At 47.1% G+C, this 25,663-nt stretch overlaps 1 protein-coding gene across 3 annotated transcripts in view; it reads left to right on the top strand.

Moving 5' to 3' along the window:
• The window catches only part of GGA3 (golgi associated, gamma adaptin ear containing, ARF binding protein 3), a 1,381,263-nt gene that overhangs the window by 234,031 nt on the left and 1,121,569 nt on the right, over positions 1–25,663 (top strand). For 2 of the 3 annotated variants that reach the window (XM_069654818.1, XM_069654819.1), the window contains one exon: positions 19,360–19,435. The exons of the other annotated variant lie outside the window; for it this stretch is intronic. In XM_069654818.1, coding sequence (XP_069510919.1) covers positions 19,360–19,435 — 76 coding nt within the window. The remainder of the gene's footprint in view (positions 1–19,359; positions 19,436–25,663) is intronic. 3 annotated transcript variants of the gene reach the window in all.

Here is a 25,663-nt window from a genome sequence, read left to right on the forward strand (position 1 = left end):
TCCTATTGCCATACTCAACCTGTCGCTTTCTTCTACCTCGTCCCTTATGTCACACAGCAACTCCTCTCTAATTCCCCCCCGCCTTTCCTCGCTTGCACCATCTCCCTCTCCGGGCCCTACTTCTATTATTCGCGTTGGTTCTTCCTCAATTCTGAACAAAATCTCGCCCTTTTTCCACCCCTCTTCAGTCTTTCTATTTTCACCTAGCGCTCTGGACGTACGCCCTGATCTAGTTGCATCTAGTGCTGTCCGTTCGCATATGTCTTTTATCCTCGAGAGCTCATCCTTTGCTATCGTCAGTCTTGATTCTAAATCATCTCTGAGCTTCTCTATATCTACCCTTTGTGCGCCTGCCTGGGCTCGCTCCCTCGTGCTCTCGTATGGCGGATGTGCCGTGGGCCGGAGGGGTGTAGTATCTCTCGGGGGAGGTATGTAAGTGGGATCACTGTACCCCTCTGCGGGCACAGGCTTCTTTATTATCGGGTACAGACTTATTACCTCTACTGGTGGCGCTACACTTGAGCCTTCTTTGACATCTCTTTGTATTAGCAGTGGATTGTCTGTGGTGGACGGGAGATCAGTATTTAGTACTGGTGTCTTAGGCGGTGGTATCTCTTCAAATAACCTCCAAAGATCTAATATTTCCCTCCTATTTTGCAGCTGCTTTCCTTTGTATTTTAGATAAATGCATGTGGCCACTGTATCCAGGACACTTTTATCAAACGACCCTCCCTCGGGCCAAATCTGAGGTAACCCCTCCCCCTTTAGCTCGGTCACCCATTGGTCATGATATTTTTTAATCCGCTTCACGTATCCCGGGAGATTCTTACAAATATGTGATAAGGGTGTTTCAGCCCCCATCTCTGTGCCCTCCTAGTGCTGATGTGCCTCGTGTGTTTGCAACTACAATGTAAATGTTGTATCAATATTATTCTTTATATTTTACTTCACATTCAATGTTGGGTCCCTTTGGGCTCTCCCCCTCCCTGTCTGCACAATACAAAACTGGCCGTACACAATATCTATTATGTTCCTTTTGAGGGGCACATACAAGAGCAACCCATCCTTTGGTTTGACAATGTCAGACTGGAAATCAAAAAGGTACTCACTCACTCCACTATATTGGCGTTTTCTGAAGAGAGAAAAAACTTTTATCCGACCACACTTATTATGACCATTTAACTATTATGCACTTCTAATCGTTCACACATTCACAACGTCAAAATCTCCTCTAGCACATACGAGGTGCACACACCTCTTGGCACCATTCACCATTCAAGCTGCCCTCCCTTTCCTCCCTTGCCGGCTGTCCCTAATCGCCTTATTTGAGTATCTAGATGCGCATATATATATATATAGATATTAACCTGTTTTCCCCTCCCTCTAATAGCACTTTGTTTTTCTTACTGTCTCCCCAAGTCTGTGCTAATCACAGTTCTTTATTCTCCCCCCTACCCTTAAGAAAAGGAAAAAAGTAATAGCGGTCACTAATGTACTCTGTGTCCCCTTTTGCTGAACACTTTTATTTTATACTCCACTTCTTCATATATTCCCAGTACTAGTTAAGATAGCACTATGCGGTGCCGCCTTCCACCCCCTTTCGGAGCTAGGTTCCCGTCACTTTTATCTCTTATTCACCTCTTAATCCTAATGGCCATATGCAAAGAAAAAGCAAGGAAATTTTAAGATGATCTTTAGTAGATCTGCGTACCCCCTCTTCGTTTCCTGTCCTACACTTCACTCCCCGCTCCCCTTAAGATCGCTCGCACTCAGTACTCACGTGCCCGTCTTGAACCGATACTCTCCGAAACTGGGTCTGTCCAGGCAGTGTCGCCGTCAGCTCAACAGTCAGCCCCGGCTCCGGCGAGCGGTACTCAAAGGGGATTTTTCAACCGGGATCCCGTACCCCCTCTCTATTGAGTGCGCACTTCTTAGTGTACCGGTCGCCGTTGGCGGGCAGCCTCCCGGAGCCGGCTCACCGTGCGTATCCCTTTTCGTCCGGAGATTCTCGTGCCAAACGGGGACGGTTAGAAGGAGTTTAGGAAGAAATAAAAATCACGCTATCGGGGTCACCACTGAAAGCAAGCGTCCCCAAACAGCACGATCCTCCCCGCAATGAGAGACAATGAAGGACTCTCCCAAAATGGGAATAAGGCCAAGACAGAGTGCGGGTGAGCGTAAATGGGAGTTTATCAATCAGAATTGGGCATGCAAAGAACTCTGCAAACTCCGAGAGCGCTCTGCCTGACAATAGCAAAGACAGGCGTATATATTTACAAAAAACGTCATCAAAACCTACATACTATAGGGGGCACAAGTTCATTGGGATTGGGTGGCGACGACTAACTATAGGTGCTGCTGCGGTGTGGTTGGTCTTGGCTAGAGGACGTCACTGGTCACCCTCGTGGGTTGGGCTGGGCCTGGCAGGTCGGCTTGAGTTCATCCGGGCGGTGTTGGTGTGCTGAGGCGGCCTGTGGCAGAGATGAATGCCTTTCCTGACTTACTTGCCCTCTGCCATGCACCCCGCAGTCATTCAGTCATTTACAGTTCTATTCTCTTTAGTAAATCTTTCAATAGGTTACTGCAACACAGGAGGAATGCACCTTGTGAGGGGTCCGGAGATAATATATCGAGGCCTGGTTACTTGTGATCTGTTGACCGGGACCGTAGGTCGAGGGGCTAAGCTTCGGGGACTGGGGCGGGTGGTACAGGTCTTTCTGTCTTGTTAGAAGTGGTTATAGATGTTTCGCTGTGTGTCGTCAAAGTGTTGGGTGTCCTGATTGCACAGGGCCATAAGTCTGAGACAGTCCGGTGGGTTGTGGGGTTTACAAGGGGGCGCTTGAGTTTAAACTAAGGTTTACTGCTATGCTGTAAATAATGCAGATGGCTGTCCGCGGCCTTGGGTGCTGCAGTGGGGTTACAAGTCTTTGAAGCGGCTCCAGTCAGGTCGGGGGAGGCGTGATAGCACAGAGCGGGGCTCTGTTCTCATGTCTTGGCAGCCTTCTGAGGGAGGGAGGGGGATACATCGAGACCTTGTACGCTTTCACAAAGGTATCTCCCTCGTGTGTTGCCAAATATAGGTAAAGACATCGCAAACATTTGAATACTTTCTATAATACTTATTTAAAATCACTTCAAAACATGCATTTAACCTTGGCTGGGTGCGTTTCCATTATACCCAGTCCGAGCACCATTTTTGTACATTATATTCTAGCAGCTACAGTGTTTTAGTTACATGCATATACATTTGCAGTAAATGAGGTAGTGGTTAGATCAGTGGAGTACATAGAAAACGATCCGCCCCTGTACGTGACGGTGGTAGCATATGAGGGGCTCAGACATTCACACATGATAAGTGCACTCTTGCGCATTCTTGACATGAGTTCATAGTATAGTTGCATCCGCTTTCTTGCATACTCTAGCAGCATTAGTTTTAGTTATGGCGCGAAACCATGTGAGGTAGGCTGCCCAGTGATACACGCAACGAACAGATCCCTGGAGCGTCCCTTTATCATTAGCCTCCACCTGCAATGGTGCGGGCTCGCTATAGCTTATATCATGGGAGCATACTCTCTCATTTTAATACATTCTACAGGCGTGTATATTTTGTGGAAGAAAGAAATAATGCAAGAGGACTTGACATTCATATATACATATATATGTAAAGACTGTCTGCCATCAGAGGACCATTTTGCTGTTCATTTCACTGTTCAGGCCTGCTGGCTGGGTCATGCTGATAGTGTTGGTACACTGCGGGAGGTGAACTGTTACAATCTTAGCGTATTGCGCTAGCTCATGTCCGTCTTGTTCGTGGGAACGTGCTCGCAGCGGATCTGCCAGGGTGCTGCGGCAACAGGGATGTTCTCCAAGGGTGGGGGCCGCGCTACAGTGCGCTGAGCTCACACCATCTTTACCGGGCAGAGAATGGTTTTTGGGCCTAACTAAATTTGTGTTGTAATCAATACATGTGGGCATTCGATACATGTGGGCAATGTCTCCAGTGGGTGAGCCCTCCACCACCTGGGCCCGGGTGGCATGAGGGAACGCCCAATGGGCCATAGCCCTCACCTGGGGAAGAAACGCAGGCGAGAGGGGTCTCCTGGACCAGTCCTCCCCTACACTGGCTAACTGGTTCATCACCTGTAGTTGAAACATAAGCATATAAAAACACCTCAATTTCTCATTGAGTCACTGACCTTAAAATACTATGGGCCTCATTACAAATCAGGCGGTCCGGAAATAACGGTGGCGGTAAACCCGCCGCCACCATTGTTTCCGGACCGCCTGATCCCGACTCCTGCAGGCGGGAGGTGATGTTCCCGCCAGGTTTGACCTGGTGGGTTTAACACCGCCCGCCTGCAGGCGGACGAGGAAACGCTGGCAGCATTACGAGATGCTGCCGGTGTTTCCATGATCGGGGATGAACACCATTCCGCCTCCGTGATTCCCAGGAAACCGGGGTTGTAATGCCCCGGTAATTCCGGGAATCACGGAGGCGGAATGGTAATTCGAGTCCGGCGGTAACCAGGCGGTTTTACCGCCTCGGTTACCGCCGGACTCGTAATGAGGCCCTATATCCTTTACTAAAAAGTTGTAAAGACCATACCTGGTACTTCTCTTCAAAATGCCCAGAGAAGTGATTTAGTAGAATAGACTTCCTTCCTAGTTGCCAAGAAACTCACTGATCATTCTGCCTTCTTTGTTAGATCCTTGAATGCATTAGAAGTCTTTTCCAGTAACTTCTTAATCTTCAATTTACTTATACAAAGTCTTAAAGATATCTATGAAGTAAAGGAAGTTCCAATGAAAACCAATTTTGTAGTTTCTTCTTTTTTTTTTTGTTAAGATAGTCTTTAAAAAATATGAAGAGCTTGAAACTTGCAATGAAAAATTCAAGTCGCGAAAAAAACACGCACATGCGCTATTAATCCAAGACGCGGAAAACACGCACATGCGCTAAAGTCCCACGTAGAAAAAACATGCACACGCGCTTTAGTTTCATGTAGCAATGTTCTCGCACTCGCCCAGTAGAATCCACGTAGCAATATACTCGCGCACGCGCGGTTAATTCACGTAGAAATGTTCTCGCACACGCGCGGAAGAATCCACGTAGCAATATACTCGCGCACGCGCGTTAATTCACGTAGCAATGTTCTCGCTCACGTGCGGAAGAATCCACGTAGCAATATACTCGCGCACACGCGGTTAATTTACGTAGCAATGTTCTCACACACACGCGGAAGAATCCACGTAGCTATATTTTCGCGCACGCGCGGTTGAATCCACGTAGCTCAAAGTTCGCGCTCCCGCTAACGCACACACGCGCTGAAGCTTATTAACGGCTCGAACAGGAGCTGGCTCTGAAAAGTCACGTAGCTTATGAAAACATGCGCTCGCGCTTCAGTTTATGCGTTCGTAAGAGGATCGTGTTCGCGCTCTTGAACCTTTAAAAATCATTTAACCTTTTTACAAAAAATTAGTAGAAAGAGATTTCAGAACTAAAGTAATCTTCCACTTTGAAATAATTTAAAGGCACTTATCTCTTGAAAGAGTCTTGAATAAGTTCTTCTCTCAGAAAAATTGAATTTTCGCACTCCTGTCCTGTGTCCCAATAAACTCCAAACTCAATTCCTGTTATTTTCTCAAAGAAGCCGCTCGACCGCTTGAAACTTGAAGCCCCTGATCAAGTTAAGCAGGAGCAGTTTAGCACACGTCCTCTCAGCTGGGCTACGACGATGAAAGGCAGTTTAGAATGTTCACTGTCCTCTCTATAAACAATCACCAGCTAATCAGAACTTAGGCTGAGAACTTCCTTCTTGGCTTGGGGCATTTTCCATAGTCTGCAATTAACCCAAAAAAAAAACCCATTATAACTCACCCCAAACCCTTCCATACTATATATGTGTCACACCTGACCCAATGGATGTGAAAATATGTCAATGTATGTATTGTCAATGTATGTAACACCTGACCAATGTATGTATGTAACACCTGACCCAGAGTATGTAAGGATATGTCAACCTGACAGTAGGCCCTGGGAATCCGGATGATGTTAGAGACGGTGACTGGATTTTGCTGACTCTCTTGCGAGTCTTCACAAGATTTTGGTAAGGAATCTAGGGATAAGCAGTGAGACATAAGTGTTCGGAACCAAGGAACAAGGAGCCTGCTGCCCAATTGATGTAGGGGTTATGCCTTCATAACCAGGGCATTCCTAGAACCATTGGATAATGGGCTGATTTTATGATGTCAAATTTGATCCTCTCTTGATGGTGGTTTATAGAGAGTAGGATCTCTTTGGTCTGAAGGGTTATGGGTCCTGAAGACAGAGGTCTCCCGTCAATAGCCTCTACAGGTTGCATAGTCCCCCGATTTTCATGTGGAATGTTGTGAGTAGTGACCCAATCAAGATCTATAAATATGACCATGGCTCTGTAATCTACTAATGCCAGGATGGGGTAAGATTCTTTCTTGGAAGGCGATAGAAAGGCCTGTAGAACCACAAGATTATTTTGTTCAGGAGAGTTCAAGGATGGAATTGATGTGGAGCAAACATCTCTCTCCCGAAACTGTGCCCCTTCTAGGATCGGGAGCTGGCATTTCCTGAACGCCGTGGAGGAGCAATAGGGCATTCCCTCACGAGGTGTTTATCGGAGGCGCAATACATGTACAGACCAGTGTGAATCTGTCGCATCCTTTCTTGTGGGGTAATGGGTCCACGGAAGGTCCCCAGCTGCATGGGTTCTGGGTTCGGGGTTGGAGAAACTGTGGGCCCAGGTGTAGATGAATGGTCTCTGGCGGCCTTTTGGAAAGCAGATTTAGACTTCTTTTTATCCGCTCTTCTCTTCTGGATTCAGAAGTCTATTTGCAAGGCAAGATCCATGAGAGCCTGGAAGGAGCTTGGGCGAGCTACCCTAGCTAGCTCGTCTTTTATTTCCTCACTCAGACCTCTTCGGAAGAGGGTGAAGCTGGCTTCTTGAGACCAATCTGCTTCCTTCACGAGTTGTTTAAAATGGGTCACATAGGTAAGCATATCCTGGGATCCTTGTTGAAATTCGAGTAGCCGTTCTTGAGCGCTGTGCACCTGCTCTGGGCGATCAAACATGGCCTTTAGAGCTTCCACAAACCCATCATAATCATCCAGGAGGGCGTCGCCCGAATTGACTAGGGGGGTTGCCCAGGTTAAGGCATTTCCAGTGAGGTCTGAGATCATAAAGCCCACCTTTGCTCTAGGAGTGGAAATGTAGTAGGGCTTGAAGGTGAAGTGCACTAAACATGAATCAAGGAAGGCACGGAGAGTCTTTAAAGAACCATCATATTTGTCCACCACTCCTCTCAATAACACGCTTTCCTTACTTGCGGGGTCACGTGACAAGACTAACTGTTTTAGTGCAGCATTCTCAGCCTTAAGGTTCTGGACCTCTGTGGTTAGTTCCTGCATGCCTCGCATGTGGTCTTGGACAGCGGCTTCCATATCTGTATCTGTATCGTTTTTTTGGCGTCTCAATCTGTCACAAGTCTCTCCCCTTCTCACCTGCTTTTGTTGTTTGCTTGCGACCTTCTGTGATGTCTTCTTTCTCACAGTCTGGGATTTGTACAAACCCCAGCGCTGGTCCTCGGATTCCAGCGTGAGGTTCACAATCCAACTTCCGGCAACGTTCAGAAGTCCAAGGCGGATGCCAGGAAGGAATGATGCTCGCACTCGGAGGCACGGAACGCTGTGACCCGAGCGTGGAAGAAAATCCAGGAAGTTTGGAGGTAAGGAAAAGGAATGGGAGGAAGGAAGGGGAATTCAAGGAACCGGGAACCAGGAATCAGAAGAAAGCCCCGAGCGAACTCCGGCAACACACGTCCAACTACAGCAAGCGGTAGCGTTGAGACGCACAGAGCCGCGGGGGCGTGTCGTTTTGTAGAGCGTACAGCGTGGAGCGTAGAGACTGGCCAGCAGCATTCCGTTTCAAGCGGCTATGTTGGAAGGATCACTGTATTCAATCCCCTATGGGTCAGGGACCAGGAAGTCCAGAAGGGACGCAGGCAACGGTTCATGACAGTTTCTTTCCACCAAGTGTTGTTGCTGATTTACTTGTATTTTAGAATACAGTGATAACTATCTTTTTATTTTGTATTTATTTTTTATTGTATTTGGTTAAGAAAAAGCCTTTTACAAAAAACCAACAAACATATCCTTCACAATATAAACTAAGCAATTGATCAGATACAATCAGCATGGAACAAAACATACCATCAATAAAAGAGAAATTTCTGATTTACATACAATCTTATACCACAGTTCTTAATAAAACAAAGATTAATAAAAACAGATCAAAAGAGGGGCGGAGTGAAGGCAAAACCAAAAAGAAATAAATGAGGAGATCATTGAGCTAACCATCAGCTGACTCGTGAGGTGTTCTCATTTTCCTTTTATAATCCAGCATTACTGTGTCTTCTCATACAGCCAATTCAGATATATTGTACACAGTTCTGTCTTTAGTATTTCTAAACCCCAGTTCTGGACTGCCATGTTAAAATGCTATCTGGCTTCTTTCCAGCACCTGTACCACTGCGATTGTAAGTGCCTGATCGTGTCCTGAGACCAATTTGTCCCGGAACATATCTGGCGAGAAACGTGCCTTTCCAAATCCAAAACTTGCAAAAAGCCTGGATCTAGCAGGCTAGGTGCCATTGCAATCCATTAACAGATGTTTTAGTGATTGTTCTTTGAGATTGTAACATAAATTGAATAGGACAATTGAATTTGCACCCAATCCTCTTCTGGTGAGGACTTCCTCTGTGTGTACTACATTTAAGCGGACTCTTAAGAAATGTTTTCCTGGTCTTCCAATCAGGAGATTTTACCAAGTATTTTGCCATATGGCCCTGCTTTTTGTCAACTAACCAGAAAAAATGTAGGTGTGCTGAGGCTCGCATGTTGTCAATTGTGACTATACAGTCCGTTTCATCCCAAGATTTCTTCGCCGTCAATGGGTTCTCAACTAGAGTTTGAAGATTTGTGTCTGCTTTAACAGCTCTTCCTCTGCCCATGAACTCAGATTTGTCAGCATTTTCGATCTATTTTTTTTGAGATGGGAATTAATATCTGCATATAATGACCCCTCTTTAGCTGTTATCAAAAGTCAGAACAGCGAAATCAACTTCCAGCCTGCTTGGGCCTTTAAGGATCGTAGACCCAATTCAAATCTTAGATTTGACATCGGAAGGTTCGTCGGAAGCCCCAGGACATTTGTCTATAAGAGACCCGCCCATTTTTCCCAGTTACCATTCCAAAGGAGGTGCTTTGCTTCTAGCCCATAGAGGACTACCGGGATGACTATTGTAACGCTCACCTGATTCCCGTAGAGGCGCCGGTCTTGACTGGGCGTATGCCGTATCTGCAAAGGTGATGTGTAACACACGGCTGGCTCTTTGGGCACTGTATGTCTGACTTGAAGGGTAAGATGTCTGCAGATAGAAAATATGGGATTAAGGAACTGGGTTATTGAATGTCTCTCTCTTCTTCCCTTTCTCTTCTCCTGTAGACCCTCAAAGGTTAACGCTCTCACCTTAGGTAAGTGAACGCCGTGCTCTCCATCTGCCTCGGGGCAGGGTGCTGTAACCAGTTTCTTCACTGGATAAGGGGAGCAGGCCTCTTGACTTCAGAGGACTGCTGTCCGTCGTTTACTGCACGAACGGTAAGTTTCGAGTAATTCTAATGTCTTTAAAGTCTTTAGTAATATGTTTCTTGTTTTGCAGGGTTCCGGCGAAGGCGGATGACGGGCTGAAGTGAGTTGAAGATGGAGCCCGTGTGATGAATAGAAGCGCCTGGAAGCACGTAAGTAAGCGCTTGTTGCCTGCTTCACGATGCGCTCTAACTGTCTTTTTATTTTGCAGGTACAAGTTCGGAGCGGCTGCAGGGTGCCGGAATACCCACTGGGTTAGGTGTGGAAAGGAGTAATGGCACGTGAGTATTAAAGTTCCCCAATGTCTTTAAACGCACCTTGTTTTGTCTTTCAGATGCGGGATGCAGCGCTGAAGGCCTCCGGAGCGTGCGAAGAGTTGGTAAGCTTTTGTCTTTCAGATGCCGGAATGCAGTGTGAAGCCCTCCGGAGCGCACGAAGAGTAGGTAAGCCTTTGTCTTTCAGATGCCGGAATGCAGCGCGAGGCGTTGGTGACAGCCGATGGACCAGGTAAGTGAAGAGCTGTCACTGAAGACCGTAATGCTAACCTGTTCTTTCTTGTCTTTATAGGTGTTGCTGAAGACTGGATTCAGGATGGTAAGCCTTTTTCCTTAGGCCCAGGATCAGATGCAGAAGACACGATGAGCGTTCTGCTGCAGAGGATGCAGAATAACGCAAAGCAAGATTCATCCATCGGGTGTGGTTTAAATAGCCTCCTGTAGTGCTTAGGTGTCTCCTTCCACAGCCACGCCTAGGAAAGAAAAGAGTTCCTGCTTTCCAGAAGAGTTCCAGTGTTCTGAATCTAGGGAGTGGCTCCTGCCCCACCCAACAGGAAAAGTAGTTCCAAACAGAAGAGGATCAGAGGCTCAACTGGCAGGCAAGTAAGCAGCATGGTCTGCTGCAGGTAAGTCCACCCAAGCATTATGAGCCCGGCGCTTCCAGCGCTGGGACTGGGCATATTTATGAGCCTGGTGCCACTGGCGCCAGGACTGGGTCCAAAAGGTCCCAATTGGGACTGGTTGGCACTCGGAACCTGGGTTATGGATCTGCTTCCAAGGGAGTTGGGAAAACCCTGACCTTTTGGAAGCAGAGATCATGACAGTACCCCCCCCCCCAGTCCCCTCCCAAACCGGGCTTCTCCGGGGGTTTTGGCTTGTCAGGAAATGTTCGGTGAAATCTTTTGATTAGGCGAGGAGCGTGGACATATTCGGCAGGTTCCCAGGATCTCTCTTGGGGGCCGTAGCCTTTCCAGTCAATTAGGTAAAATAGTTTAGATTTGGAGATGTTGGAGTCCAGAATGCTTTTGACTTCAAACTCGAGTTCTCCATCAACTAGGATAGGTTTTGGAGATTTAGTTAGTCGGGTTTGAGGTTGCACGGGTTTTAATAGAGAGACGTGGAAGACCGGATGTATCTTCATGTGGGGGGGCAAGTCCAACTTGGCCGCTACTGGGTTTACTATGGTAGTGATGGAATAGGGACCAAGGTATCTTGGGTTGAATGTGCGTGGCCCTTTTAGAGGTAGATATTTGGTGGATAACCAGACTTGATCCCCTACTTGATATTGAGGGGCTTCCTTCCGATGTTGATCTGCTCCTTTCTTGTATTGTTCTTTAGCCCTTTGAAGGTGAGAAACAGCTTCCTTAAAGGCTTGGGTGATTGTAGAATGCAGGTAGTCTAATGCTGGTGTTTCAAGATCTTGGAGGGGATCCAACTCCGAGGTTCGAGGGTGACTGCCGTACAAAAGAAAAAACGGGGTTTTCCCAGTTCCCGAATGGACAGAGTTATTGTAGGCATATTCGGCTATCCAAAGGATGTCTTTCCAAGTTTTTTCAGTTTGTTGCAGCATGCAGCGTAAATACTGTTCCAGAGTTTGATTGGTCCTCTCGGTTTGTCCGTCGGTCTGAGGGTGGTGACTGGTCGATAGTCTCACATCAATTTGAGCCGACCGACAGCAACTTCGCCAAAAATGAGAAATAAATTGACTACCTCGATCCGAAATTGGAACCGAAGGAAAACCGTGCAGTCGGACGATGTTTTCGAGAAATTCTCGGGCCAGAGTTGCTGCTGTTGGCAAGCCTTTGAGCGGAATGAAATGCGCCATCTTGGAGAATAAGTCCACGATTAGTAGAATCGTATTGTATCCGGAGCATGGAGGTAGATCGGTGATGAAGTCCATAGAAAGCGTATGCCAAGGGCGAGGTGGGATGTCAATAGGGCGTAAGAGGCCTGCTGGTCTTTCCTTTTGACTCTTGTTTTGGGCGCATACTCCACAGGACATTATAAAGTCTCTGATATCTTTTTTCCAAGACGGCCACCAGAAGTAGCGCTTGATCTTTTCTGAGGTCTTGGCCATACCGGGATGTCCTTCCATTAAAGAATCGTGATAACAAGAGATTACTTTTTTCTGTAAATCTGTGCTGGGTAGGTATAATCGTTCTTGGAAATACAATAAGTTGTCCTTTACTGCAAAGTCCTTTCCCTGCAGATGCCAATTCTGTATGTCTGCTGGAGTTACAAGTTGCCTGGCCTTATCCTTAACTTCCTTTATGGATTCTGTGGCGATTACACCCAGAATTCTTTGCTCGGGAATAATTGGTACAGGTTTAGGGTTGATCAAGTGTTCTTCCACTCCCATCCGAGAAAGGGCATCAGCTTTACCGTTATTTGTACCAGGTCGATAGGTAATTATGAAGTCAAACTCGGCAAAGAATAATGCCCAACGGAGTTGTCTAGAGGATTGGACTTTTGCGGTTTTCAAATATTGCAGGTTTCGGTGATCCGTAATCACAGTAACGGTGTGTCGGGCCCCCAGCAGATAATGCCGCCCAGCCTTAAAGGCAGACTTGATAGCCAGAAGTTCCTTGTCAGTAATCGTGTAATTGATTTCAGGAGGCGAGAATTTGCGGAACCAAAATGCAACGGGATGCAACTGATTGGTTACCGGGTCCTTTTGTGATAGAACTGCCCCCATGGCAAGGCTTGAAGCATCAGTTTCCACGATGTAGGGGAGTTCGGGGCGAGGGTGTTTTAAGATTGGTGCAGAGATAAATTTAGTCTTCAAATCCTGGAAAGCTTGTTCCGCCTCGGTAGACCATTCAAAACGTTTGTTTTTCTTTAACAAGGCAGTGATGGGCTGGACTATTCGAGAGAATTCGGGGATAAACCTGCGGTAAAAGTTAGCGAAGCCTAACATGCTTTGCACACCTTTTACGGAGGATGGTGATGGCCATTTGAGAACTGCATCGACCTTCTTTGAATCCATACGCACTCCGCCAGGTGATAATATGAATCCCAAGAATTCAACTTCAGTCACGTTGAAAACACATTTTTCCAATTTAGCGAAAAGTTTGTGTTGACGCAATCTTTCGAGGACCATTTTCACGTGTTTCCGATGTTCAGATTCTGATGAAGAATAAACGAGGATGTCGTCAATGTAAACAACAACACACACATCTACGAGCTCTCTGAGGACAACGTTCATAAAATATTGAAAGGCGGCCGGGGCATTGCAAAGTCCGAAGGGCATGACCTGATATTCAAATAGCCCATACTTGGTGCGGAAGGCCGTCTTCCATTCATCGCCCTCTTTTACTCGTACCAAGTGGTAAGCTCCTCTAAGATCCAGCTTTGTATATATGCATGCTTTTCTGACTTGGTCCAGGAGTTCAGGGATCAAAGGTAACGGATATCTATTCTTAACGGTGATCTGGTTCAGGGAGCGATAATCTATACAAGTTCTAAGGTCTCCTTCCTTTTTTGGAACGAAGAACAAAGCTGAAGAAGCAGGGGACTTGGAAGGACGAATAAACCCATTTGCCAGGTATTGATCCAGGTATTGTCGAAGGTGAAGGTTCTCAGGCTCGGTGAGGGCATAAATTCTACTACAAGGAGGAGTAGATCCAGGTATCAGGTCTATCTGGCAGTCATAAGACCTATGAGGAGGTAGAGAGTTAGCCTGATCCTTCCGGAAAACATCTTGGTATTCTAGGTATTCGGGAGGTAACTGGGGAGTCTCTGAAGAAATTGCTGCCAGTGCAACACCAGGTGGAGGGTGACAAGTAGAGACACATTCTGGAAACTGGACCGTTCTTGCTCGCCAATCGATCAGAGGATTGTGTTTCTCTAACCAAGGTATTCCTAGAATAATCTGAAACTGAGGGGCCTTGATCACATCGAACACGATCTTCTCATGGTGTCCATCTTGACTTACTAGCGTCACCTCTTGAGTGGTATGCGTTACTGGCCCGGAGGCTATCTCCGTACCATCCACCGTAGTAATGACGTCCTTTACAGCCTTGGGACAAAGAGTTAGATTCATCCTCAAAACCATTTCATGATCCACATAATTGCTGATGGCACCGCTGTCGACGTAAGCTTCAATTGCATGTAATCGATCCGGATTATCAGGGCTAATGAGGACCATAGGTATCACGAAATGCGAGGTCACGGAACTGGTTTTCACGCTCGGCAAGAGGACCTCTATTCTTGTCGGGCGAGGTCATTTCCCTGGTCAGAGTTTGTAACTTTGGTAACTGCAGCTCCTACTGCCTTCTTGGCAGGTTTCACCGGACAGTCTCGAAGAAAGTGCCCTGAGTTTCCGCAATAGAGGCATAATTGCAACTGTTTTCTCCTTTCCCGCTCCTTTTGTGTTAGAGGACCTTTCAGACCCCCTATTTGCATGGGTTCCCCGGAGTCTACTCCTTTGGAAGGAGTTGCCGGTTTGGAAAATACTCGAGCATCAAACTTGGAACGATCGGCCTTCCTGTTCTGCAGTCTGTGATCTATTTGAACGACTAAGTCTATATAGTCCGAACATTCTTGTGGGGGATTCACTACTTGGGCTAACACATCTTTGAGCTCTCCACGTAGACCTCTATAAAACAGCGTAATCCTTTTGTCCTCAGGCCATTGAGTTTCCACTATCAGTCTGTTGAAAGACGCAATATAAGCCAATAGGTCTTGATTACCTTGTCGCAACGAAAGAAGCTATTGTCCAAGGCCTGCCCCTGTTAATGTCTTGCGAACATATTTTCCATACTGAGCTGAAAAGCTTGAAAATCATGGAGGACCGGATCATCTTGATTTACTAGAGGGATCGACCAGTCTGCCGCATTGCCACTAAGGTACGAAAGCACGAAAGCTACTTTAGCTTGATCAGTTGGAAAGGCTGCTGGCCGGCATAAGAAATGCAACCGGCACTGATTGATAAATACTGCAAACCTCTTTGGGTCACCAGAAAATCGTTCGGGCGGAGACAGAGGTACATTCCCAGGTAGGTTGATCTGCACTGGATTCATAGAGGATGTAGAAGGAAGATTTCCCCCAGATGCGGGTAACGGGGTCTGTCCGGCTTGTGACTGCAGCAATTGTCTAGCGAGATTATCTGTTCGCTCCTTGGAAATAATCAGTTCCCTTCTTAGAGCGTTCGTTTCCTGACAGGCTGCATGCACTTCTGCCCTTAGTTCCCCAAGTAACTGGGCTAGCTGGTCGGTATCCGAGGTTTCCATAGCGCCTGGACGGGAGTTTTGTGGTAGGCTTTGCGTTCTTTAACGCTCACCTGATTCCCGTAGAGGCGCCGGTCTTGACTGGGCGTATGCCGTATCTGCAAAGGTGATGTGTAACACACGGCTGGCTCTTTGGGCTGGACCTCTGTGCACTGTATGTCTGACTTGAAGGGTAAGATGTCTGCAGATAGAAAATATGGGATTAATGAACTGGGTTATTGAATGTCTCTCTCTTCTTCCCTTTCTCTTCTCCTGTAGACCCCCAAAGGTTAACGCTCTCACCTTAGGTAAGTGAACGCTGTGCTCTCCATCTGCCTCGGGGCAGGGTGCTGTAACCAGTTTCTTCACTGGATAAGGGGTGCAGGCCTCTTGACTTCAGAGGACTGCTGTCCGTCGTTTACTGCACGAACGGTAAGTTTCGAGTAATTCTAATGTCTTTAAAGTCTTTAGTAATGATGTTTCTTGTTTTGCAGGGTTCCGGCGATGGCGGATGACGGGCTGAAGTGAGTTGAAGATGGAGCCTGTGTGATGAATAGAAGCGCCTGGAAGCACGTAAGTAAGCGCTTGTTGCCTGCTTCACGATGCGCTCTAACTGTCTTTTTATTTTGCAGGTACAAGTTCGGAGCGGCTGCAGGGGGCCGGAATACCCACTGGGTTAGATGTGGAAAGGAGTAATGGCACGTGAGTATTAAAGTTCCCCGATGTCTTTAAACGCACCTTATTTTGTCTTTCAGATGCGGGATGCAGTGCCGAAGGCCTCCGGAGCGTGCAAAGAGTTGGTAAGCTTTTGTCTTTCAGATGCCGGAATGCAGTGTGAAGCCCTCCGGAGCGCACGAAGAGTAGGTTAGCCTTTGTCTCTCAGATGCCGGAATGCAGCGCGAGGCGTTGGTGACAGCCGATGGACCAGGTAAGTGAAGAGCTGTCACTGAAGACCGTAATGCTAACCTGTTCTTTCTTGTCTTTATAGGTGTTGCTGAAGACTGGATTCAGGATGGTAAGCCTTTTTCCTTAGGCCCAGGATCAGATGCAGAAGACACGATGAGCGTTCTGCTGCAGAGGATGCAGAATAACGCAAAGCAAGATTCATCCATCGGGTGTGGTTTAAATAGCCTCCTGTAGTGCTTAGGTGTCTCCTTCCACAGCCACGCCTAGGAAAGAAAAGAGTTCCTGCTTTCCAGAAGAGTTCCAGTGTTCTGAATCTAGGGAGTGGCTCCTGCCCCACCCAACAGGAAAAGTAGTTCCAAACAGAAGAGGATCAGAGGCTCAACTGGCAGGCAAGTAAGCAGCATGGTCTGCTGCAGGTAAGTCCACCCAAGCATTATGAGCCCGGCGCTTCCAGCGCTGGGACTGGGCATATTTATGAGCCTGGTGCCACTGGCGCCAGGACTGGGTCCAAAAGGTCCCAATTGGGACTGGTTGGCACTCGGAACCTGGGTTATGGATCTGCTTCCAAGGGAGTTGGGAAAACCCTGATCTTTTGGAAGCAGAGATCATGACAACTATTGCCTGACAGTATTTAATTAAAGGGATGATTGAAAATCTACAGTACTTTACCAGTACTTTCTTCATTTGTGTGATGAACTGAGAGATCTTATTGTGGACATCCTGCACCACTTTGCAGACAGCTGGGGATGCATGCACTTTATATCCCAAATAGACCAGCTCTTCAACCCTTGTAATTGGTTCATCTCCGAATACCCACCGTGGGTAAGACACCCTTTTGTTTCTGTGTCTAAAGACCAACAATCTGGACTTTTTTGGGTTGAGTGCTAGACTGTTCTCCTTTGCATAGCAAAACAGGCTATTAAGTAGACATTGCAGGCCTACTGCTGTCAAATCCAACAGCACCACATCGTAGGCCAGCCAGTGAATCCTTTCTCCATTAATCACTGGACTGGCCAACGCTGCTGGTTTCAAATGTACCCCTGCATCCGCCAGGTATAGATTGAAGAAGAGGGGAGCCCATAGACAGCCCTGACGGACCCCTCTCTCCACCCTTATGGACTCCAACAGATGTCCCTCTTCATCCCAACATACTCTAACTGTAATATCCCTATGGAGTTCCATCAGCATTGCCAAAATTCCTTCTGGGATACCCCATGACCTTAGCTTTGACTAGCGATAAGTTACTGGTGATGACCGGTCGCCCCCCTTGAATAGCGGAATAATTGTTGCAGACTTCTAAGAGGCTGTGAACTTTTTTCTCTCAATGATCCCCTTGAATAACCTAAGCAACAGCTTTGCCCAGAGCGAGGGATTATTTTTCAGAACCTGATAAGTGAACCCATTGGGCCCTGCCGCTTTGGATTGCGAACCACTCTCTATCAGTTCCACCTGAGACTTTTCATCAAGAGGGAGGCACCAATCCACCTCCTTGTTCACTATAAAGGACGCTTTCCGCTTATTTGCAAAGGACTCTGACAGATAGTCTACCCACCTTCTTTCCGGGACCAGGTTACACTGTGAGCTTCTTGTGGTACCCTCTAATTGATGTATCACCAACCAGAACCCTCCAGAGTCTCTATTACCGATCAACCTCATCCTGCTGGAGACGAAGCATCTTTCTGTCCACTGACCAATGCTTATAATTCTTCTTTAACGCCCTAGATTCTGTTTTGTAATCAGCCTTGGGCAAATCATGCTTTAGCAATTGTCTTAATCCCTGATTCAGCTGTTTTTTTCTCCACATAGTCTCATCGTCAAATGCATGACGATGGGACTGTTTTTTCCCTTCACCACCCATGCTTGGGAAGTAGGTAGACCAGATGAATTTGATGAAGCTGTCCGGTTGGCATTTTTCTTGTCAGTCTCCCTCAAGCACTTCCATGAGGCGCCCGTTCAGGGCCTCCCCATGCCTCTTATATTTTGAAAGCCGAGCTCTCCCTTTTATAAGAGTAATTACTTGGTTCTGCTTTTCTTGCAACCCAAAAATAATATCTTGGAAGGAATGTTCTAAGCGGAAATAGTTGCTCCCCCCTTCTCGATTCGTTTTCAAGATAACATTTAGTTCAGAAAGACCCGCAGACATAAAAATGTAATCGAGTATGGAGATGGCGGAACCCTGAACCCTCGTCCGGTTGGCTAGATTGTCCCCCCGGCAACCTCCCTTTAGTTATTTTCAGACCCCATCCTGATATAAACTCTACCCATGCATTATCCTTGTTGGATACTCTTCGGGCACTCTGCTGGGTCATCTTTTGACAGTGGGATACATTGGGAATTCAGGTCACGCCCCAACAGTAAATGCGCTCCACCAAAAAGCAATTTAAACTCTTCTATCTAGTCTCTTGGGGATCCTGTGTTGTCTGCTAGGGAACGTATCATGTCTAAGTTCTTAGTGTGTTTCTTGGCCTTCAAAGTAGTCTGAGTTGGTATTCTCTTGGGATCTTTTGGTATACATGGCTATTTCTTTGTTTAGTGTTCCCATATTCTCCAGTGATGTCAGCAGATCAGATGTCTCTTGGGCTCCCCTGATCTCTAGGTTTGTCAGTCACTTGGAATACAATGATATCTTTGCATTAGTAGATTCTTGGCACCTAGATGACTTTGGATGTAATGTTTTCTTGGCACCTGTTGATGTTTCTACATTTAAATGTCTCTTGGGTCCTATCTCTTTGGCTTTATTGGAATACAGTCACCCCTTGACATCCATCATTTTTCTGGTTCATTGTATCTTGAGGGCCAGTCCTGGCTCGATATTTAGTAGTCACTTGTGCGCCATGATTCTCTCTCTGGTTTAGCTGTTCTCTGTTCTACATTGATCTCTCTTGGGGTCGACTGAATTCCCTGCCTTTTGTTGTCTCATTGGATCTGGCTGTAAAATTAGCTTAAAGGATATGTTGAGTTAGCAGTCTATTGGGATCCGGTTGCATGAAGTGGTGGGTTATTGTTTTGCAGTACCTTGGTTTCTACGTTTCACTGTTTTCCAGACATAACACATTTCTTTCATTTTAGTGGTCTCTTGGCACTGAGCGTTGGCTATGACTTAGTCGTCACTTGGGACCCCCGGTATGTCACTCAGTACAGTTCTAGCTTTACCTCCAGTGATGTCACTAGTTTTGGGTGCTGTTTTAGGATTCAGCTTTGTTTCTGGTTTTAGCTGTATCCTGTGATTCTGTAGCGTATGTCTGCTTTTCTCTCTAGCCATTCTCTTTGCTGTTTCACACATTTTTGTTTCAGTCCACAGATAGCTGTTCGCCTTCTCGCTCACAAAATCCAGTCCCCTCAGGAATGGGAAGCAGTTCAAGCACTTGTGGTAAGTATTTCATTTTTAAAAATTGTGCTTGTGTGTGGCACACATCAGCTCAGTGAGAAGCACACAAGAAATCTGACTATTGTGGGAGGGTACAATACTATGTCATGTGTTCTACAGATTACTGAAGACTGCTTTAGGAGAGAATAAGATAGGAGGGACACACATATTGTCCCCAGTTGCTATCTGCCGGAATAGTGAAAGCCTTGTAACGCACCAGATGAATATTTACATTGACTTTCAGATAGGTTCTATACATTCTTGACAGAACATGCACATTGTTAACAGTCAAGGTCTGCAGGAGAGGAGACAAGGCTACCAGAAAAGACCAAATAACCCCTTTTGCTACGAACACGAGGAGAAAAATCCATCAGAAATCACATACTATATTGATCCTAATCTAAGTCTGCCTGAGGAGTACAAGTCAGATAGGAAATACCTATTGATCACAGTCACTACCTTCGAAATGGCATTCAGCAAGGCAGATCATCCGATTCACTTCAGCCACTTCCTGATGGAGGGAGGAAATGCCTGGCTGCCGCATCTATTGACCCCAGGAGCTGTTCTATCCTGCAGAACATAAACGCTGACTTCAGTAAGTGTCTGGCGCAGAGGCCAAGGCTCTGACCACAGTGACCACCTGCTTATAGTGTAAGAAAACATACTGGTAGAACACATGCATTTATCTTACTGGTGTGCAGAATATGTCCCAACCAGTGAATTTGGTTTGTGGGAAATTTCACACATTGTGGGAAGATTTTCTTACAATGAGGTAAACCTGTCTTGCTGGTCAACTCTTGATTACAGGGTACCAATGATCACACAGCTGTTGTGAGGATCTGAGGGAAATCTTCACGAGTTAAAATAAACAAATCTATCCCCACACTTCATCTGTCTGCCTCAGTGTCTAGACAGTGATAGATGAGAAAGGCAGATTGCCTCTCCTTACATGTTTAAAACATGGAGATTAAGAAACTGATCACAGGGAGATAAATTGATTGGTAAAAGATCAAACTACTAAGAAGGGAAGCTCAGATTAGGATCCAGATCTTCTAGCCCAAAAGACCTCAACTCAGCATTTCCTTCACTTTGTCTTTTTAGTTGATATAGCGTGCCATACTGGTATCCAGTTTATTCATTACTAAGCATTCTCACATTTGTACGAAAGCTGAAGCAGATTGGGAAAGACATTTGCCCAAGCTCACACATTTCTGTCACATTATTGCTCTGAAAGGGGCAGTGATGTTGGTCAAGTTGAACATGCCCTTGAGAAAAATGTGTTTGAAATGTCACATAAATAAAACATGTTATTGATGAAAAAAGTAGGATAATCTCATGATCATGGCTACATGTCGCCGATTTGCATTTTAAGGCTACCTGGTCTGATAAAATCCAAGTCTCTAACATTCAATTTTTTTTATATAAACAAATTTGCTAGGGAAGGTTCTAATGAGGTGTAGGGAGAAAAACAATCGTATGGAGTACAATTGGACTAGGTCCGAAAGGGAGAAAGACATGTCTTGACTTGCAGTTTGGATACTGCATGCCAGTATGGAGGAGGGCCGATCTTCCACCTAGATACAAGAAATCCTAATAAACTGATTTAAAAATGGTTATACTTGCTTGATTAGTGTGGTAATACTTATTCTCCAGGTGCAAAATATGCTATATGGATCCATGGTTTCTAGGACGTACTTTGTTTTGCGTCTGGTTTCTGTCTGCAAAGAGGGATGTTGTGAAAAAGTCACAGAATATACATAGAACAGACCACAGACATCAAGTAATACCAACCCCTTCAACCCTGAAGAATAAAAACAAAAGGAGCTACAAGAAGAGTAAGAGTTAAGTTTGCTGTTGCTAACTTGATTTGTGGGTTGGTATGTGTGTTCAAGCGATGCCCCACTGAGTTTGATTGGTGTGCTTGTTGGCTAGTTAGTATACATAGTCTCTGGGGGCAAGAAAGTTCTCTGAAGTCAGATGCAAGAAATTTCACAATGGGGGCCCAAACCTTGAGAAATGCTGTGTGGTCTGAGGTAAGCGCAAATGTCATTTGTTCTATGGCCACAATGTTTCACACACAGTGGATCCAATTTAGGGAGCAGTGAATGTGTTCCTCCTTCCAGAATGTTGCTATTTGCAGTTTGAGAGTTTGAAAGATTTTCTGTGCTTTAGCTGTTAGATTGACTGCTTCTGTTTCTATGCGGCTCAATAACCACCATATGGGACATAGTGGCAACTTGCACCCCAGAATTTCTTCAGATCTGCTCAGCACCTCTTTCCAGTAAATATGCAGTTTAGGTCAAACCCTCAATATGCGGATCATGTCCCCTCTGTGTCCGTAATCCCTCTAACATCAATCAGATATTTCTGGATATATTCTTTAGAAACATGCAAAGGACAGCTAGACAGCTTCTCTCATTTGCATCGATCTACATGCCCATGTAATTTCCTTCCTCCTACTCTACCAGGGCTCCTCCAGCAAGCTAGTGTTCAGCACTTCCTCCCATTTTGTCATGACCTGGCATTCTGCATCTTTGATAAATGTGTACAGCCCCGATAATACATGTGTCAGACCTTTGTGGTTATTGATACATTTTTCTAGTAGTTGTCTTCAGAGACGCTCCATGCAGCGTATGGAAGATTTAATGTATCCCCTTTTTGAAAATATCTTGTAATGTGTCACAACCTCACCTTCTCTACCTTTGGAAGTTCAAACCCTCAAGCACCAGGGAAATGTCAGGGTTCCAATAGATGGGTGTGAAGTGTCCGGTAAAGGTAGTCAATTTATTTTTTAACTAAATGGTACAAGATACCAGATACCAAGTCTATCACTCCTTGAGAGCAAACACACTTTCTTTAAGGAGATACCTAGTACTGCGTTTTCACCCAGGCCTCTTTTTTTCTGTTTTTGGACAATACCATTTTGAATGGATTGTGTTCTCACACATTTTTGATATACTCGCAAGTCTGCCTGCAGCCTCTAAAACGCTTTTACATAGTAGCGGGTGTTGTTGACTCGTGATCCACAACAGCCTCCGTCTTGTACTCAGCTGTGACATTGCTGATATAGGTAGCTTGCGCAGTGCCTGTTGCCTCAGTTCCGGTTTTCAGCACGCTTCGAACGGTTCATACCCTCAGCGATTTTTTCTTTTTCTTTTCACTGCATTTTCCAGTGTCTCAAAGGTTTTTGACAATGTCTACACATCGAAAACTGGTTTTAAAAGATATTCCAATTGTTGAGCAAAAATGTCGATTACGCACCCACATCAGATCTGCCTTTGGGGTTTGAAAGTTGACCATAATATCGACTGCGGTTCCTGTCAGTCGATGACTGTGAAGGCCTTGAGGGAGAGGAAGGGGAATCTCTCTGCAGTTAGGCCCCTTTGTAAATCTCATTCATCACCCTCTTCCAGAAGGTCGTCATCGGATGAATCCAGTGAGAGTCCCCTGTGAAGAAACGCTCCAAACATAAGCGCTAGATCTCGTCACTCGTCCTTGCATAAAATAAGGCGCCATTGTTTGCGATAGCCTTCGACAGACTTCTCGTCTGACAGAAAGAAGGTATGTTTTCCCAGCAAGTGGGCATCTCAAGCTGACTAGGAGAATTTTTGTCTCCAGATGCAGGAGGTATTCAAGAAGGCAGCTCCAACCGCCCCTTCGAACGATCCAAGGAAGGCTATGGTCCCCCACTGTGCCTGTATGGGCCGGCAAGGTGTCTTTAGAGACCACTACTCACGCACCTCAGAGCCTTGGCAGTAGGTCTACTTAACTTCCATCAAAGGAGGATTTGTCTCCTCATAAAATGAAGCCAAAACCTTCCTCCTTGACTCCTTTTAAGTAGCGGGCATCCGTCGAGGCCTGTATTGCCCTTGAAGCCGTCAAAGCCGTCAACACCCTCAGCGCCTTGAACACCATCAACGTCTTCGAAGGATTTTTCATAATCTTTCAAGCCGTTACTTAAGGCATACCTTTTCAGACCCAGGGGGTCGATTTGTGAAGAAGAGGGGGAAGAGAGATATGTGCCTATGGCTTGGAGTTCGGCACTCCTAATATACATGAAGAATTAATCTTAGAGGAATCCAGAATGCAAAATCTTGTGGAGATGCTAGTGGCTTGGAAACCTCGCCAGAAACAGATTGCTCCTTCCTATAGATCGATCATGAGCAAAGTCATTCAGTATCTGGGCCGGGGCAGGCCAGAAGCTATTCTTGAAAAGTAGGTTCTCCAGCATGGGGTCTGGCATGGATTCACATGCTCATGAATATTCCCCGTCGTCAGGCTGGGAATCCTCGGTAAAGAAAAAACCAGTATCAGTTTCGTTTCTGATCTGTCTTTCGTAGTAACAACCAATCACTGGTCTCTGCGTCATACTGACCACAGCCAATGACTGCCCTCTACCTAAGCACCGCCTCTGGCAGCCATCTTCAGATTTTTACCGCACGTTCATGTGTTGGGATCCTCGTGCTATTGCTCTCGAGCCCTAGTGCTATTTTTTCACAGTTTTCTCAAAAAACTTCGTTTTTTTCGGTCAAAAGAGCCTCAAGCTCCACCGACTCTCCATCCGATCAACGGGGACCCGTGTCGGATTCGTCTGCGCCCCTCAAGGGTGAAGATCTCGTCGAGCTACGCTTTTGGAGGACTCCAGAAGTTTCTCAGGCCCGGCATGGCCCAGGAGAAGGGAAGCTCGACGCCCGGAAAGCTGTTCAGGATCTGCCCTGGATGCTAGCTGCATAACGTCTTTAAGGAGGACGAACACTCCTTTTGTCTCTACTGCTTACATGAGGACAAGACGCACGTGGAGAAGGACTGTGCGTTTTGCGGCAATATGTCAGAGCGGACCATGAAGGACTGCCACCAACGTCTCGCCAACTGGCTGGAAGGGAAGAGCCCGTCAGGCGAGAAGAAGAGGAAGAAATCCGAGCGGTCTTCTAAGACCTTTGAGGACGCCCCGGCGACGGGGGTCCAACACAAGGCCAAGCACCGCGAGTCCGCTGGCACCGGGAACGCCGAACGGTCGGGCTCTACGGGCGCCAGGCAGGGCGCACCCTCCCCGGCACCTTCAGCCACGAGCCAACGCTCTGGGTCGGGAAAGAGGAAGGGCGAGCACCCGGCGAAGCTCCTGGAGAGGCCCCGGTCGAGCTCGAAGGCCCCATCGGAGGGGGAGCGAGGCAGTGTCCCCCCCCTCAAGGATAAGGCGGTGAGCGCACCTAAGTGAGTGAAGGCCTTAATCCATCCGGCCAAGCCCTCTATCGATACTGTCGCGGCGGCCCAGGCTCAGCCTGTGGAGGCTACACCAGTGGTGGCGACCTCGGGGCTCAGAGTCTCCCTGCCACCTCGGAGGGAGTCCTCTTTTGTGCCCATCGATAGGACCCCCGTGAAACCCCCGGCGGGGAAGAAAAAGGGGGGGCAGGGCGTCGCCGACGCAGGTGACGACGACATCGTCGAGGGTGCCGACGGGGCTCCTGATCGCCCGTCGGATTCCCCTCTGCCAGTGCCGCAAGACAACTCGGCGGCCATTTTGTTGGCTATACAGTCCTTATGTTCAGAGATAAGGACGAGACTACCGTTGCCGACGGAGGAACCTCTCCCGTCGGGGGATCCTGAACCGGGACCTTCTGGTGCTCCCCCGCCCAAGAAAAGAAGGATTCACCCTCCACCTCCTTTTCAGCCGTCGCGCCCCATCCAGTCCTCCTCCCCATCCACCCGAGGGGATGATACGGGGACTGACACGGCAGCGACGGGTACGGACGACGAGGTATACGACGAGGATCTAGCGTCGTCACCTCCCACCAGGGTTTCTCCGCCCGACGAGATTGGATCGTTCCACTCCATGATCGCCAGGGCATCCAAGCTTTTCCAACTCTGCCCTGAGGAGAAGAAAAAGGAAGGATTCCTTTATCAACGGCGCGAGGCCAAGAGGAAGACGGTCCTCGCGGTGCTTCTACTGGACGACATTTGGGATGAGGGCCTCGCCCTCCTCAAGAACCCTTCCACGACGCCAGCTAGAAGAGACCGGTACGAGAAGAAGTACCGGGTCCCGGATGCGGCCCCCCTGTGCCTCCGGGGCGCAGCCTACCCCGGACTCCGTCGTCTCCGCGGCGGCCAGGAAGAAAGCGGGGGGGGTGTGGCCTCCGCATCGACTTCCCCACCGGACGGCGAGGGAAAGAAATTGGACGCTATGGGACGCAGGGTCATCTCGTCTGCAGCGACGACGATTAAAGCGGCCAACGC

This window comes from Ambystoma mexicanum, chromosome 3q (genome assembly GCF_040938575.1).
Source record: "Ambystoma mexicanum isolate Mex_15411 chromosome 3q, UKY_AmexF1_1, whole genome shotgun sequence".
Classification (NCBI taxonomy): domain Eukaryota; kingdom Metazoa; phylum Chordata; class Amphibia; order Caudata; family Ambystomatidae; genus Ambystoma; species Ambystoma mexicanum.